At 40.2% G+C, this 18,549-nt stretch overlaps 1 protein-coding gene across 2 annotated transcripts in view; it reads left to right on the top strand.

Annotated features, from left to right (window-relative positions):
- lrba (LPS responsive beige-like anchor protein) overlaps positions 1-18,549 on the top strand; it is a 170,940-nt gene that overhangs the window by 57,196 nt on the left and 95,195 nt on the right. For both annotated transcript variants that reach the window (XM_023957676.1, XM_023957677.1), the window contains 6 exons: positions 1,768-1,928; positions 3,822-3,906; positions 4,120-4,253; positions 6,286-6,347; positions 15,685-15,749; positions 17,706-17,814. In XM_023957676.1, the coding sequence (XP_023813444.1) occupies positions 1,768-1,928; positions 3,822-3,906; positions 4,120-4,253; positions 6,286-6,347; positions 15,685-15,749; positions 17,706-17,814 (616 nt within the window). The remainder of the gene's footprint in view (positions 1-1,767; positions 1,929-3,821; positions 3,907-4,119; positions 4,254-6,285; positions 6,348-15,684; positions 15,750-17,705; positions 17,815-18,549) is intronic.

Here is an 18,549-nt window from a genome sequence, read left to right as displayed (position 1 = left end):
TATTTAATCTGAACTGATAAAAACCAAACATAAACAGAAGGATAACTATGCATACAAAGTTCAAAGTCCAAACTTTTTATGTCAATTCAGCCCAAACTTAAATTTTTACAAACAATATTTTAGAGAATATAAATACATTAAATATAAAACACACTAAAAAAACCATTTATGCACAGAATTATGGTTAGAAAACACAATTGAATTTTGTTGACTCCCTTATATCTATTCATTAAATTAGCCTTTTATATTTACTTTCATTCAACTTTTAAAGACTTCCCCGCAGCTATTCCATATCTGAACCCCTCTTGGGGAGACGGTGTAGTTTGTTCTCATTTTAAAAAACGTACTTGATCTTCTCAGACTATTTTGTAAATGGAATAGCCTTTGGATGCTTTTTGGCAATTGTTTATTTTTTGTTTTGAATATGATTTGAATTATGGATCAATCTACCAGGTCTCCAAATTGTAATTATTTAAATTTGTTAAACATTGTTTCAGTTGGCTTTATATGTGATGATCTGGTGATTATTCTTTTGGCTTTTTGATAGGTTTAGATGTTAATTTTAAACTTTGTTTAAAAATTGCTTGGACAAGTTCATGGATTGATCATGAAAGCCAAAAATAATTTATTTTGAACTAAATTTGTCCATTTTTGTATCATTTTTCATTTTAACATGCTCCTTACCTTAGGTTTTTTTTAATTACCCTCCAGACAAACAGGAAGTATTTATAAATCAGTATGCACCTTAAACTAAAGATGGTTATTGCCTTATTAGGTTTCTGTGAGAAACCTACCATGCTCCATCTGCGCCTCCTGTTTTTCCTTCTTGGTCATAAAGGCAGTCTGAGCCAAAATACAGTCTATGAATTTATCCTTGCTCAATAAATCAGATGTAACAAACGACTCTCCAGGATCCCTGACACTGTCCTGCTCTGTGTCAACTTATTTTTTTATATCCTGATTTAGTTTTGTTGTAACTCTGCCGACTCGTTTGCTCTGAACTCATAACTTATTTATCTAGACTGTGATTCTTGAGGGGAGACTCCAAATTAAACCAGTTTAATTATTCTAAAGCTAATAAAATCAGTCCATTCTTTAGTATTTTTTACTGTTTTCATTTTGTGTTGCTACAAACATTTTTATGCACATATCAGTTAATTTATACTTTTTCTTTTTGCTTTAAGACGAAAGCAGAAATGGTGTTTAAAAATAAAAAGCATGTTTCAGCAACCCCGGTTTAATGCAAAGCTCTTGAGTTTTCAGTGTCTAAATCATATGATGTTTGAGTTTATTAACTGGATATTATACAGTTAAAATGTTGAATCAATGAAATTAACCTGAAATGATTGTTTTATAGCTAAAAACAAAACAATCTGTCTTGCAAAAAAACAAAACGCTCAAAAAAAAAGCAAAAAAGTTGAATGTCTTTCATTTTCCATGAGTCATTAACTCCTCTAAATTAAATTTGAATGAGGAATACCTAAAAATTTAAGTAATGTAAATATTTAGAGTTTTTGGGATATGAAGTTGTTGGTTTGTTTCATTTTTTTGTTGTAAAGTGACAATGCTACTCTAAAGACCAACCGTTTGTTTTATGGAGTGTCCCTGAAACATCTCCTGCACTGCAGCAGAATGATAGAGTTGGTGTTGTTCCAACCGCACCGTCCACATCAGTCTTATGAGCCTCATAAAACGGCACAGTCAGCATTTCCTCAACAGTTTTGCCAGCGCAACCCTAAATGATGGATTTGTTTCTTCTTTTTGCAGAAGTGTCGTCGTTGCTCCTAAGAAAATGAGCGCAATGCCATCTACAGCTACTTCCAAGTCGGCCCCGACGCCCACTGCTGGATCTGGAGCCCCGGTGGACAATGTTGCTGTCGTGTCGTCTGGTGATACCTCCCAGAGCACCTCTGCAGACGCTGCAGCTTGTAAGCACAAATGATAAAAGTGGTGATCAACGTTTAAAAACTCCTGTTTTTGGAATTTCTGAGATTTGTTGAGGATAATCGAGACCTGAAGAAATTTGCTAAGAAACGAAACATCTTATGCTACGTTCACATCTAGCGTGTAACACTCGTTCTTGACCACACATGTAGCCCATGGTGATCAAGCAGGGAGGTGCATCGTCTTCTTCTTGTTCTTTTAATACTCTTCACAAGCGCATGTCCGGCACCTAAGAAAGAGGCTTGGTGTGAAATGTCGAAGCAGTGCAAATCTCACTCCAGGCTTTTTCTTTCACAGCTCTATTCCGATATATTTTTTTGTCATATAATTACATCCGGGCACAAACCGGAATTATTGATTTCTCCATGATCAATTTTCAAATGGTTGGAACTTCTTCCAATAAAAAGGACGCCATCCAAACATCACCAAATCTGAATCCCTGATTAGTCACAGTTCAACCTTGGTTAACTTTTAACACGTATTCAGTAGCACCTCGTTTTGTATGTAGAGCCTGAAAAGCGTCTAAAAAATTTGCATAGCAACCTGTGTGCGAGAGTTTTGGACTTGGTGGACTCAAGTGCGCCTATATGTGCCTTTATAGACTTTTCATTGAATGTGGTCGCTTGAATGCTCGTTGCTTAGTGCAATGTGAACGTAGCTTAAAAGATTTTCCTCAAATTGTTTTGCATTTTTAGCTTTAAAACAATTTTCCCAGCAGTCAAATTATTTAAGAGTAGATGCTCCATAAAATGGTTTCAGTCTCTTACTCAGAGAAGGACTTGTGATTGTAAAACACATATCTCCTTTACTCAACCCAAAACTCTTCCAATATATAAAGGTGCGTGTTTGGGAATCTTGTTACTAAAACCAACAATGTCTGTTTTTTTTAATTTATTTTTTTGGGCGGTAGGAGTCAAAAGATCAGTGTTGAGTTAACGCGCTTTTTGAGAGAGCGTTTTATGGAGGCACCGGGAGGATGGATGGAGGCCTTCATTTACTCGCCTGTGTTTTGAAGGAGCTACTTCAGTTCAAGAGGGACACTCTCACCGGGCCCACATGGCCCTGTTTAACACCTTACATCCACACATTCCAGCACACACACTATTTTGGATGTCATTCCTGAAGAGTTATCTCCGCTCCGAGCCTGTCCCGGACAGAAAAACAAGCCGGCCGAGCCACCAGAGGAATCCCCCTCCTCCAAATTCAGCTGGGCATTCGATTATTTATGAGCTACAGGAGGGAGAATTTACTACCAGATCAATCACACACATACTTTGTACCTCGTGTGCCTCTGTCCCAAGGATTAAGTCATAAAGCACTTTTTAGGATATAATCAAACAGTCACAAAAACAGGTTGGAGGGGGGGAGTTTTTGTTTTGACATAATCAAGAAAAATCCCAGGCTGTTTTATTAAATCATTTCATCTTCAAACACAGGTGTTAGTCCCAAATCCATCCTTGAACAATTCTTTATTCCAGTGAATAGATGGTATATGTAGTATAATTAACATTAAATCATTTCTGTCAAAAAAAGCCGCTATTAGCCTTAAGCTGACAGTGAAACACTCCAGGGCTCTCATCCAAAGTCATGAATTGTAAATTGATAAGGCAGACATATTGTATTTGGAGTACATCATCCACTATCTAACCCATAAAATTATGCCGGTACCCCCACTTGCCCTTTTCAGTCATAAATCCCCCCCCCCCCCCCCTTCTATACATTTGAATTGGGAACATTGTGTTATTTCATAAGAGGCAGGTTTCCACATGGGTTTATGGTGCAGTGCTGTTTGTATAATGTATAGGTCTGTGTGTATCTGTGTGTGTTCTTGTTCAACATCCAGACTAATACCAGACTTCTTTGGTTTCTTTCTGCAGCAGGCGGCCAGGTTCCACCCAGCCCGAGCCTGCCATCTGTCCCCCCACTGTCCCCTGTGACCCAGAACACAGCCCCCAGTATGAGGTGATTCATCTTCTTTTCTTTCTATTGCACGCATATCACTATCAGCTATTTATGCACATGAGCGCAATCAGTTATTTATGCATATCTAATGATTTTGGCCTTTTAGTGTGATTTACAGTTTTATAAAAACATTTTTTTTTAGAATCATATAGTTTTAGTGCAGATAATGTCAGGTAATGTGCATTCTGTTTGAATTATGTCCCTGATTTTTAGTATCTCTGAGCGTCTGGAACATGCCCTGGAAAAGGCGGCCCCCCTGCTGAGGGAGATCTTCGTCGACTTTGCGCCCTTTCTTTCTCGAACCCTGCTGGGCAGCCATGGGCAGGAGCTGTTAATCGAGGGCACCAGTGAGTAAAACAGTACAGGAGCTAAACGGATAAAGGCAGCCACACTTTTAAATCCTGCAATGTGTCGCGGCCCAAGAGCCGTGTGGCTGTGCTGCAGTTTTGCAAGAGGCCGGGTCAAAGGCTACGCCACTAATAGCACTGTTTGGGATGTCTGCTGCCACCAAACAAAATGGAAAGTTGATTGATAGTTAAGGGGGGGGGGGGTCTAAAGAGATGGCAGTGGAGGGTGTGCATTTCTCTGAAATGTGATGGCACACGAGTCTGTGTCATTAGAAGAGTAACTGAAATACCAAACTGCCCCCCCCCCCTCATCTAAAAGCCTGTTCCTATGAATCAATGAGGCATATGTTGGCCTGGTCAGGCCTGTAATACAAGGCCCAAATATGTATTGGTTTACAGTAACAACATGTCGTCTCGTTAGGCCTGTCGATACGATCTGCTCTCCTGCAGATGGCACGAGCTTGTAATCCTCGCCTGTTTGTGAAAGTCTGCATGTCTTAACAGCTTCTGTTAGCAGATACCATTTAAGCTAAAATTGCAGAACAAGTACTCAGGAGTACAATGGATGCTTTACACCCACCATTGGAAAATCAGTGGTAAAACATTATTTCAACATTGAGCTTATGTTCCTTGTCTACGGTTTTGGTCATGACAATCCCGTTTCTGTCTGTGTTGATCTTTGTACTAGTGTGCTATGCAGGCTCAGGTTTACCTTTCACATATTTATATTTAGCTCCATGATTATTTTCTACTCAAAAGTGTATCAAGCATGCTCAAGCCTTCTTACTTTCCATATAATGGTGGAGAGTAAATCAGTTGTAAGCAATGTTCGCACCAAACATGATTTTAATAAGTCAATGTGCAAATGTGATCAGAGGTCCTGCAATGCGTTTGAAAGGTCAGGCACGGCAGTCTGGTAGCACTTTGTTCAAATAACTGAACTTTAACGTTAGATTTGCGTCTCGTATGAACCAGTCAGGGACTCTGGTTCGGCCCACAACGCCTTATGAGGCGATCGGTGGGTGGAGTCCAAACCTAACACGGAGGAGAATATGATTGTTCTCCTCTTGACGTTTTATATTTTTCCCAATTGTATTGAGAAAACAATATATATATATAATATATAATAGTATAATTTATTTCTTATTTGTTTTTTTCCATCTTTGGACTAATGTGGGACAGCAAGTCTTCAAACTAGGTCACAGAGAAATGGAGGTACAGCTGACAGCGGCCGTCATTCAGACAGGGCTCCTGCAGTAGATGGTGAAGTCTGTAAATGATCTCATAAAACCCACAAATGGAGACGTGTTTACTGATGATTTGTGGAGCTCTTCAAAATAAATAAATCCGAGCTCTCGTCTTCATTTGTGTCTTTGCATTGTAAATTCGATATGCATTCAATACTCCTACGTAGTGATGAGACTGAAAACGTTTAACACTAGTCCGACGTGCGTCGGGTTTGTGAACACATTTTTGGACAAGCGTTAAGCAGCGGATTTGACCCGCATCAAAAGAGAGGCGGCAGACGTGATCTTTAGCACAAATCCCATTCAGTGTGAATGCAACAGTACTGCTGCCCTCTTCCTCATTATGTGAATCAATACTTTAGCGTCAAGCGAAGTGAGCCAACAAGAAGTCCCTGGGAGCAAACTAGAAACTCAAAGCAGCTACTTCTAGTACAAATGTGCCCTTTCACTTAAACACATCACTACTTTTAAAAGCAAACCAACGTAATACGTCTATCTGTTCAAAATTTTTTGAGAAGATAGGCAAACTTTGGATTGTGGGCAGATGATTTTTTTTTTTAATGTTGCAGCTTAATATAGATACTTGAAATGTGTACATTTCAAAGAATTGATCTCTCCAAATGAATGTATGCACAAAATATAATTATACTGGGCTCATCTTATGGTTTAGTCCTTTAAATCCTAAGGACAATTATTCTTGACTTCAAAGTTTTAGATAAATCATTGCAATAACGAAATTCATCAAATGTTCACTATTGTTTTAATTTTTGTCTAATTTTCTTCAGGTCTGGTCTGTATGAAGTCCAGCAGCTCTGTGGTGGAACTGGTCATGCTTCTGTGTTCACAGGCAAGTCTCTCACCTTTCCTGTCCTCTACTTTTGCCGTTTTATCGACGTTGGAGGGCAGATTCTCCACTGAGCCTTATCTTCCCCCAGCACACCTCCTCCACCTTTCCACATTTACCTTTCCACCTATACCCGGAGCAGAGTCTGAGAAAAAGATATCTTTGGCTTCAAATATTGGTTTGAGGGTCAAGGGTGACCGACCCGTCAGTTTCACCTTTGACCTGAGTGCTGGCCCTCCTGGCCTGGACCAAACTGATGAGGACGGATAACGTAGATTTGATGGTGCTTTACATTGATTACCCTTCTCTTGTCTGTGGCCTTATGGGTATTTTGTTGCCAAGTTTATTTAGCTGCTGCCGATTTCATGAATACTAATTCAGGGATCATAAGCAGGCGTGGGCAGATCAATGATCAGAGCTGTCGATAGATCACTCCCGGACTCCTGAATGCCAATAGAAAACACAAAGCTGGACATGGACCCGAGTATACCGCCAGCCCATCAGATGTTTGATGTAAATCAATTTTTATCTTTATTCAGGGCAAAAACTGTTTTCCTTTCTCAGCGACAAGGATAAGAGATATGAGTTCTTTTTTTTAAAGTCTGTTTGTATCTTAAAAATATTTTCCAGCAACACAAAAGCACATCTGATTAATGACTCCCTTCACCCTAGTTCCATCCTTTTTTTTTTTTCTTATCAGCTACATATCCTGAAGAAACTGTGCCTTTTTTATTTCTTTTCTTACCTTTTTAACTCCCCCTGTGTTGTTTGGCTCCCATTTTTCACTGGTTTTCAGGAACGGGTAACACAGCCAGACTACACATCTGTTTGGATGTCTGTGGCTGCGCATGGATTTGGGGTAGTGGGACTCAGAATCGGAATTTGAGCTCCATAATGTCAAGAGACAAAGCAGGGAGAGCTAGATAGAGAAACCAAAGAGCAAAGACTGACGGGTACTAATGCACCTATTTGTCATATGTGTCAGGGTGTTGTTTAATGCTAATCTAATCAAAGGCAGAATCTTGGGGATTGTTGCGGAGCACAACTCATGCTCGCTTCCCCTTTCGGTCCAAATCACAAACGCTTGCTGGCTTTCTCCGCCTTTATCCCACACAATTTCCACCGTAGACACACACAGTTGGCACACACAGACGTGCACACGCACTCTTGAAGTGATGGACCCAGGGATTGGCCAGTGGAGTGTTGATTGCTTCAATAAATCATCCAACCAGATTCTCTCACCGCTAATGCAAATGTAATTTTATTGTTGTGCAAAGGGGAGGTAGGGCAGGAGGGGGGAGGAAGGTGGGAAATGCACACTGCTGCTCACCAGGGAACGGAGAAAAAAGGGGTAAGACGTAGCTCAGGGCTACATTACAATTATTTGTTTGTTCCCCTTGTGGGGCAGCGAGAGTGAGTCGCTACCATGATTGATGACGTTATTTAGTGAAGTTTGTTGGGGCCCTCTGGCACAGGAAGCACTTAATTGTCACACAGGAAGTGCCTCTGTAGCCATCTTTTTTTCTTCTTCTTTTCTTGTGTGCGCCCAAGCCAACCGGTGAGTGGAGATGATTTTGATAGATTCCCCACCCCCGCCCCTCCTGACCCCCCCCGCACCTTCATCAGAGATGTGATGCGATACCATCACTGCAGAATTTTAATTAATTTCCCAGGCTTTGAGATGGAATGGAGGCGGGGTCAGGGGTCAGGAGGCTTGGGACTGCAGAGCAGTTTTTAATCAGGGATCCTGTGAAAGTCGCATTGGCTACTGCATCGGCTTGGCATTGGGGGGGGGTTAAACCGCTGTTTGATAGCGCCTCTCTTTGAAATGGGTACAAAAGTGTTCCACATTAAAGGGCCATTTTGATCAGACATTAACTGTTGGGGTGGCATGCTACCTTGTTCTCGGCCGTAGTATTGATCCTTTGTTGACTCCTGAATAAACAAAGTGAATAATGATCAGAAACTGTACTTTTAGCAGAATACTGCTCAGTATCCTGTTATATTCAGTTTCTGGGCTACAACTAACACAACACTGATTTCTTGCAAACACCATAAAATACTTTAAAGATATTTCTTTTAGACCTGCTTGTAAAAATGTGTTAGGCTCCTGAAAATTATGAACAGATGGAAGAGTGAATACAAACCTTCCAGTTTTTAAGATTGAAGTTGTTATACACATGACAATTTGAGATTTTTACATCAAAAAGTCCATGTTCTTGCATACAGGAGCAGTAAAGCAAGTTGATTTGTTCAAGAATGAGCTTCTATGGCACATATTCCCAACTTTTAGCACAAGGAAGGAGAATAAAATCAAAGAAAAAATAGAAAATAAAAAAAATGTAATTTACTTCAGTCTAGAACGCAGGTGTCAAACACAGAGCGTCAAGGGTCGGTTTCCTACATGTTTTCAAACGAGCATACTTGTCTATGGCAAAACACACCTGATCCAGGTAATCAGCTGCAGATTAGGTGGAGTTTCTGAAAAACCAGCAGGACGTCGGCCCTTGAGGCCTGGAGTCTGACACCCCTGATCTAGATCATCATAATGGAGCCAAATTGTCATACATGTAATTTATGAATGATAGTTTTCAGCACGTTTCCAGCGGGATCCCCAGCATGGATTTGGTTGACGGTGAAGAGGTGCTATTCTTGTTCAACAGCAGCCGCTGCCTGTATTTGTGCCTCCAAAAGAACTAGACACTTCTCTGGCACTGCTTATCTGCCAGTCTCATATTTATGATCAACATGTTGGTTTCCTGGGACACTTCACTGCCCTCCACCCAAATCATGAAATTAATCAGCAGGACAAGAAATAAAGGTGCCTAATGTCATCCATCTAGCACTTTGAGGGATCATCTCATTGGATACTGGACAGCCTGCAATGTGCAGACCTATAAGTCTTCTCAGTGGCTGCATTTGTGTCCTGTACATCAGCCATTATTGTCTGGCCCTTCTGTCAGCCCATCCATTCTTTTGCCATTTATCAGGGATTCATCCTGTACATGGAGTGGGAGAAAGAGATATGCTTTGCTGGAGTGTGAGAAGATAACGCTTTTTTTGATGGTAGGAGTTGATACATTGGTTCCATAAAGCCAAAGCCTCTCCTACATTTTGAAAGACCTGCTCAGGTCAAAGTTGAGTTTTTGGTATTTTTTTTTTCTAATGTTCTGGCAATTTTCTCACAATGGAGGACATATATAAAAAAAAAAAGAATCTTAAAATTGCATTTCTAATTATGTCTTCATTCAAATCATTTTGAATCAGGAGCAAATGAGAAAATTGCAGTTTGAAAAGGTTGTAGTTCTGACATAGAATCTACAGTCAGAAAGCCACAAGCTTCCTGCTCTGCTCCATTCTGATGCATCCACTTGTAGACTACTAGATAGATCTTTGCTTGACATATTTGTTGCACCGCTAATTTTAGGTTTGGGGTATGAGGGGCCCGTAAGCTAGCAAGAGAGCATGTAAGCAGATCGATGATGGGATTGGGGACGGGCTTACTCTGTGCCAAAAGTACCGCCCACAACTCAGAAGTAAATTTCTAATGAACTACCGCTGCTCTGCTGAAACTATGTCCTAAAAAACGACTCTGATTTTTTAATTTCGGCTTAAAAAAGGATAATCTTAAATAAAAGAACATTGGTAACGCTTTTACAATAGATCCAAAGATAATTGGAGTGGGACTTTGACAAAAATTCTGCAGTGTGCTGCAGCATTCCAATTGGTCTTTTCCTGTCATGGTCCAAAAGCAGCCTCACTAAGATGTTGAAAAACACCCCCATGGCCAATATCCCCTGTAGAATGGGTCATTTACACCACTCATTCCTGCTGTTAAATGTTTATTCACACTAAGAGGCTGCAGAGACTCTCGTGTCACTTGGCCTCGACTAATGTATCCTAAAAAGTCTTTGATGGATTTCCATCTTTTACCCTTGTAAAGAGCACTTAGTCAGAGCCACTGATGCAGATAATCCTTTAATTGTAATTCAATAACATTGGTGTTAACTCCAAAAATCTAATGAGTGCTCGTATCGCATTTTCCCAGACTCAGAGTTAACCTTTATACCAGATGGACAGCTCTCTCCCAATCAGCAGGGACAAAGACATTGACTTCCCCAAACACTTGGCTCTTCCTGACCCTTGACACACTGACCTCCAGGGTTAGAAGTAGACCGCAGTGGTCGTGCGGGAGTTTAAACCCCTGTGGCTAGGGAAGAGGCCGGAGCGTACAGTCTTCACGCATCACACAACCAGTATCGGTGTTTACACAAGGGAGCTCCTCTGGATGTTTAAGATTAAGAAAATGTGAGGGAAAAAAACCCAAGTTCAAGTGTGCATTTGTTGCTTATGTATCTTTGAAAGTTCTGCTGCTGAAAGTCCAGCAGTCATAACTGTCGGCGGACATAATTCTTGTGTCCCATAAGTGATAGATCAAGTGCAGAACATGCTGAAGGAACCACTTGGGGAGCTGAGAAAGGTGAGAGAAGTGGCAAGGAATGCGATGAAACTAAAGGACAGAAATACTTTCTCCATCATTTTCCTCACAGTCAGACCGGCACCCCGCGGTGCAGTTAAACAGGCATGTAAGGTTCAAGATCAGTGAAAATCAAAGTGTTGTTTTTCCTGCCCTGCCTGTATGCCCTCGCCCTGGACTCTGCTCCCATGCCTCTTTACAGCCGCGCCACGCGGCTCCGTCTCCCACACCATCGCCCTGTGATGCTGCTTATTCTTTGAAAATGGACTCTCCTGTGAGACACAGAGAAAACACAGCAACACCAACTGGTACTTAATCCTGAAAAACTCCCCATCGTTGGCAGCTATGCAGCTGAAGAGCGGCAGTTGGGGGCTGGCTGTGTCAGAGGAGTTTGGGGTCAAAGGGGGCTTCCTGACAGGAAGTGGAGTCTCGCTGAGAGGAGAAAATCAGACGGGAGACTCCTGAAAACATTGAGTGGCTTTTAATTTGGCTCCCAGCAGGTTTTACCTCGAGCTGGCTTCAAGTAGCGTGATTGGCTGAGTGATTATTTACACGGAGCTTGTAATCATGCCTCAAATAGGTGATTTTCCTCCAGACAGACTTCTCCTCTTGCCCAGGCAGCGTTGCAGTGATGTTTTCTTACCTGACATATCACTTGTTATTGGACTTTGGAGCCTTTTCTCATGTTTCTTCCTGTTGCTATTCTTTCTGTCATTCCACTGATGAAATTATTTCCCAGCAACCTCACTAAAGTTGCTGACATTTTCATTTTTGAATTCTTCAATTTTTACGTCGCGCAAAATGATATTTTTAAACCAAAACTTCACACGTTTTTAGTGTAATCTAGAGCTTGAGGTCTGGTTCTTTGTGATGCTGCAGTTTGAAAAAGATTTATTATTAACCATAATATTACAGAAATGATTTATCTTTATTCCAAAGTTTTTTTTTTTTATGTAAGGAACTCTAAAAAATCAATTTAAACATAGAAAAACCAAGAAATAAAACTGCTAAACTAATTACATACATGATTTAAAACCATTTGCTGAATAACATATTTGATAGTTACAACAGGAACGTAGTTGAAAGGGAACAAATACGTTTTTTTTCTTCTCAAACTGTGGGATAGTTGGCTCATAGACAGACAGCTGGACATCTGAGTGGACAGGTGACTCTATCCATATCCAGTATGCACAATCCATTCATAGTACTGTAAGTGGTTGACTTTGCATTATCTGGGTTATTTTTTTGCTAAATATAAACAGACAAAGCAGTCTTGATCTGATAAATTGTTTCTGAAGCATTTATTATGAAATTAAAAAAAAATTAACAAATAAAAAAAAAGTAAAACACTAATGTTTCAACCAAAATGTGATATATCTCTTAGACAGCTTCACGTTCTGTCATACCGGGACTTAAAATGTCCTTTATTACATTTCCATTGGATAAAAAACATACGTTAGATATAGAAATATATAGGAAAAAATTATGAATGTGTTGTTTTTTTTATTTCCACAATAAAACTTAACATTTGGATTAAAGTGTAATTTGGTGGAAATTTAGCAATCTGAAAAGTTTATAAAGAAACAAATTTTCCCTCCTAAAATAACCTCCTAAATCCCTGGATTGAGAGGCCTCCAAACCCCCTCCCCGATATAACATATGTTGTCTTTGTATGTTTATGATCCACAGTCTTCTTCTGATAACTTTTAAATAAAAGGTTATTTTCTGGAGCTTCAAATTGAGGAGCTCAGACTTTTTTTTTTTTAGTAGATGTAGGATCTTTTTTTGATGTGGCGTGTGTGTGTGTGTGTTTTTGAGACGTGGGAGCTTTAGTTCCCGGCCTCTTCCTCTGTGTTAGCATAGTCCTGACAGTGTGAGCCCATGAGGGTCTCTGAGACCCGGCTGTGTAAATATTTGGACACAAGTAAATATTCCTTCAGTTGTGAATTTGATCATGCAAACACCAACACGAGTGTCTGTTTTACCACGTGAACACGCAGACGCGGGTGTTGGGTTATCCGCGTGCACAAGCGCTCCAAACACGGCCGCATGGACAACTTCACCCTCACCATCAGTATTAATCAGTAGAGTAGTGATGAGGCAAACATTCAATAAGTAATGTCAGAAGTAATTCCCTTTTTGTCTTTGTGTTGTTCATGTGTGTTGTTTTTTGTTCTTTGCTTTTGTTGAAATCAGGATGCAGTTCATAAACATCTGGGTCACACAGCAACAATAAACTGTTTCCTTGTCTGTCCTCTTCTGTGGTTGTTAACACACAAACGTTTTATCCTTAAAGTCAACGCTTAGGGGGGCACTTTCTGTTGATGGCTCACTCCTAACAGAAGGGTTACCCAGAAGTCTGTGGCTTTCGGTGTCAAAGCGGTCACTGACGATCATTTCTTTGAGCCGGCTGTTACAGCCGGCATGCAACTTAACGGCAGACGGGACTTGAGAGGAAAGGGAAAAAAAAAAATCTTGTTTTCTGCCTCAGCTGCACTCGTTTTCCACTTTTGAAATCCAAATTTATTGTTTTGTTCTTCCATCTAAATCTGTTTTCCCATAGCTTTTCAAATCAACAAATACTTGTGATTATGAGTGATGCCACCAAAACGTATTTATTATCTTGGTAAAGCTGGGAGATTTCTTTCTACGGCGTTGGAAAATGTTGTCCTTGTGTTGTGGTGAGCCTGATGTTTGAAGCGGATTTGGCTCGGGAGGTCTGCGTTTTCTCACTCGAGGTAGTGGTATATTTAGATGTTGATTATGGATAATCAGCTGTAATGACGGAAGCACATGGCATGTGTGTTTAGACTCAATGCCATCATCATGGAACGCAGACCAAACAGAGACGTCCTATTGGCTTCACATTTAAATGAGCATTTTCATGAGTAGTCACACTTTCGTGTGTTAAAAGAAAAAGGATGTGTGTGCGGGTTCGGACAAAAGAGCTTCATTCTGTCATCTGTTTGGTGGTCAGGGTAAAGGTCAGAGGTCACAAATGGCTTCTTGTATCCTCTCATCAGGAGTTCTTTGGTCATAGGTCCTTTCCAAGCCATAAAAATTGCAGTGTTGCCAGGAACTGCTTCTAAAATCCAATATTCTATCACTGACCTAGCCCTGCTTTCTTTTTGTCACTGGGAGACGTTCCATCGATTAGGGTTAATGCTTTTTTTTTTTTTTTTTTAATTCAACTGGAAGATCACTTCCTTCATCCATAGTAACACTATTAGTCTTGCTGTCACCTTTGTCCCCACAAAATACCAGTGGCTGCTACTTTGTCCACCAATTTACAAACCAAATAATATGAATGTAGGTTTCCTGATTTCATGTTACAATGTAATTAAAATTAAATAAAACAGAAGTTTCTTCTTCTGCTGGTTCCTAAATGAACTTCCAGTGCTATTCATTTGAAAATGATCGGAGCACTGTCTGTCTGGCTGAAAATACCCTTCTTGAAGCGCCTTGCTCCAAAACTCATGGTTAATGTCCTTCAACTGCAGTCCATGCTTCAGTTAAGGCCCCAGGGCTGCTTCTCTCACACACACACGTCCTCCAAAAGCATTGCTTCAGGCCTACAGACCCGTCTGCCAGGACTCCACGCTGTTTCCACTCCAGAGCCCAGACTTGTATTCCCACTGAGCTCTCTTTGTTTGGAATGTATTGTAAACACAGTCAATGCCAATATGGTCCTGAAGGACAGAAAGCGGTTATGAATTGAGGTTAAATGTTGCTTCGTATGGACACCGTTGCTTACGGAGTGATGGTCTGCAGGCATTCCAGGAGAATGGCTCTCCTGGCTTCGGCTTGCGATCGCTTCTGATGGGTGTGGACTTCTGTGCTAAAACTATACAGTTTCTAAACTTGTCACACGTGTGCAAATATGTTTGGATGTATATTAGAAATTCATGTAAACGGATCTTTCCTTCCTCCGTGTTGCACTGATATCTCGCTCCCTCTGGGACCTCTAGGTTTACTGAAAAGCTAGTCTCTGAATAAACACACAGTTTCCTCTATCAGGTCAAGAGATGACAGCAGAGTTGAAAATGGCCCGTCTCACTGACATCGTGTTTCATTGAAGATGTGGTTGCAAATCAATTAAACCATATTTTACCTTTTACACGATCTTCTTCATGGCTATATTCTAAAATTACCATAAAAGATGTTTCGTTCATAATAGGAGTTGACTTATGTAACAAGAATGGAAATAAGGTTGTGAAAAATGATTTTTTTTTCGTCTTAGTTTTGGACTCCAGCTTGAACTTTTTTTGGTGCATATTTCTCCTACTCCTCCCCTGAGAGGAAAAAGGGAGAAAGCACCGTTAGGTTCAGACAGGACCCATGACCTTGTTGCTTTATTATTCTTTTGACGCTTGTGTTAAAGGTGTTGAAATGCCGACGCGAACATGAGAGATGACGATCGCTGAGCTTCACAGCTTTTTGTTTGTGTGTGTGTGTGTGCTCTTTTAAAGTTTAGGATTGGACGTTGCGTTCAGCTGTGGTCGGATTGTTTAGACTGACACTCCGAACCATAACGCTAGTCAAAGAGAGGAAGGAATTTGTGTATTTACTTGTGATAAATGCACTCCCGACAGGGGTCTTTCACTACTGTTCACCCGCACTCTCACTGATTTTCTGAGCTGTTGTTGACTGAAGCAGTCGGTACTTCTTTTCTGATTATGCTCAACTGGAAATAATTGGTTTGAACTCGATGTTTTTAATATATATGAAATCGTACTACTTTTTTTTTCCTGCTAACCCAGAAAGTGACACAACTTTTCAAGAATTCTTTACTGAAAGTGCATGAATTCCCAAAAGGTAATGTTTGGTGGTCCGAAACATGAATATGTTTGTGTATGCTTGCAGGAGTGGCAGAACTCCATCCAGAAGAATGCTGGGCTCGCCTTCATCGAGTTGGTCAACGAGGGAAGGTGGGTCACCTTTAATTTTAATGTTTTCTTGCTTCTTGTGGCATCTGACCATCAATGCCTTTCTAGTCTCCCCCACTGGCATCTCTGGTATTTTTTTCCATTTTTGGATCACATCAAAGCTCCCCAGACCCCTTTGATTGAGCGACTACTCAGTATTCTAGATAGACCTCAATCGAGGATGGAGGGGCTCTGAAGTGAAAGTGAGGGTGGGCGATGTGGGAGTTAAAGACTCCATTCAATAGTTTCTCATCCCACAGGGATTTGGTAGGAGGGAGGGAGGTTTGGCAAAAGGTGATGGGGGCTCTGATTGCTAAGTCCTCTGTGACACGAAGGAGATGGCTCTTGATTTTGCTCTTTCAGTTTGTGCTTACCTGGCTGAGCTTTTATCCGTTAGTGATAACCGCTACACTCTGTCTTTTGCTGTTAGTCTTGTTATATCTAGTTTTTACCCCATTCCTAATAAACCCCTGATGATCTCCATGTACCTCCTTATACGTAAATCAGTCTTTAGTTTAGATTAGATTAGATTAGATTTGTTTATTAATCCCACGGATGGGAAATTTCCTCAGATGGGACTCTGTCCATGATGCGAATCCTGTTCTCGAGAATGCTAACAAAATTGGTCAAGTAAAAAAGTCATGATTACAAGCATTTTTTCAAAATAACACTTAAGAGCTTTTGACATCTGGATTGAATCTTTTTTCAAAGATAATTATCTAGGGCCAGATGCGGTTGGCAAAGTAACCACTCACCATAAAGTTTAACATATATATATTTACAAATTAAAATAAACACACTTACTGCCCTGGGTTTGTTTCATCCACTGTTGAGCTTGTTTGCTGTTATGTTAACCTTTTTTTTTTTTTTTTTTTTAAAAAGCTGTTTTTTTTATTTCAATTCCACACCATTACTGAAAGACACTAATAGCTTTGTCATCTGTCATCCATCTCTTTTTCAGTTCCTTTAAAAAAAAAAGATTTAGTAATTTTTTCTATTTAAAAAACTTAAAATCTATATCAAAACGAAAATTATCCTTTGTGTGGTGATATAGTTTCTCTTTTGTGGTTTTCTTGTCTTTGCTGGTTTTTCAGTTGTTTATAGAGTATATCATTTATTACTTCAATTTTTTTAATATTTTAAAAGTATATATCAATTTGAGTAATAATCTCTCAATAAAATAATTGCATTCATCTGAAGAATTTTTGCCATTACCTAAAATTCTATAAATTATTTTTTCCGTCACGTTTTTAAATTTTATTTCTATTTTTGAAGTTTATGTAAGAATCCTGTTTTGAAGAGCACCCACAGAGGCAGTCAGAGCTCCATAAAGAGGGCAGTGGTTGTGTTATTGATCTTAGGACCCGGATAGGGTCGTGGAGGTTCCAGGAGGTGCAGCAGCCTGCTCTTCTGCTGCTCTGTGCTGAAACACTGAGCTTGGGTTGCAGTTGTCCCCAGGCTCCTGAACTCCCACTTCAACACCAGTGCCCTTCACCTCCGCTCACTTCTCCCTGGTTTGCTATTGTTTCCTTTTGAATGGTCCTGACCTGTGGGGGCCGTGGAGGGGCTCCTTTAACTTGCTCGCAGATGCAAATGCATGACGCGCATGTTTCATCAACACTGATAAGAGGAGTGAGGTAAACTACACATGTAGAAACATGGGCAGATGCCTATCATTAACAAATCAATTGGCACCTGCGCCCTTCTGAAGGGAAAAATCTGGTTTGGGTTTGTTTCTAAATTAGATTTTCTGCTAATTTTCCACACTTCTTTTTCAGGATTTTATGGATGTTTCATGGCTGCTTCTTTGAGAGTTCTTAAAAAAACAACTGAATTTTTCTAATATTCTGTATTTATTTTAAAATTGACCACATTTATTGCCATCCTTGCAGTGTACTTTATTGATTAGCTAATTACAAGGACTTTTGTTTTTCTTATGACTCTCTCCTTCTTTTCCAGACTTCTCAGTCATACCATGAAGGACCACCTGGTTCGTGTGGCTAATGAGGCTGAGTTTATCCTGAGTCGACAGAGGGCTGAAGACATACATAAACATGCAGAATTTGAGGTAAGATGATGCATTATTTTGGCAGAATACCACCCCCTGAAGTCACATAAAAGTTTGGTAAACATCATTTGCCCTAAATGTAGTGGATTTAAAAACAACATATAAGTAAAAATGTATCATTTTTGTCTATGCACAGCCTTTAAGCATGACGGACATGAGGGAAGAGAAGAGTGACATTTGGTGAACTACCACACACACCTATAGCCGAACCCAAAGGCTCACTGCAATGCTTAGACCTGCATAGGCTGAGCTGTCTGTCACCCCCTACAGACAGAATACTGTGTTTCCTGGTGTATTGTGGAAGTTACATTCTAAAAATAACCAGCGATATGTGAAATCTGCTAAATTGGATCATAGATGTTTTGAGGCTGTGAAACTCTTCACTTAAACACGTCATACTGTTCTCAGACAGACATGAACATTTTCTGTTTAGTTTAAACACACAAACCGAAAACCTTCATTAAAAAAAAGTCCAGTATCATAGAATTATAGAATGTAAACAAAGATCTGATCTAATATGTAGTTGTAGAGTTTGATACGCTAATTCTTCTCTGAGTTCTGGTAAATCGCCTGTCCGTCTTGGGGGGGGGGGGGGGGGGATCCCTCCTTCATGTAGGCACCCCCGAGGTTTCTTCTTTTTTTCTTCTTTTTCTTGTTTTTATTTTTTAGGAGTTTTTCCTTACCGCAAAGGAGGGTCTAAGGGCAGAGATGCCCAGTTTAGTTTAGACTGTTTAG

This window comes from Oryzias latipes, chromosome 1 (genome assembly GCF_002234675.1).
Source record: "Oryzias latipes chromosome 1, ASM223467v1".
Lineage (NCBI taxonomy): Eukaryota > Metazoa > Chordata > Actinopteri > Beloniformes > Adrianichthyidae > Oryzias > Oryzias latipes.
Note: the sequence above shows the minus strand (reverse complement) of the source record. Positions and strands in the feature narration are given on the sequence as shown.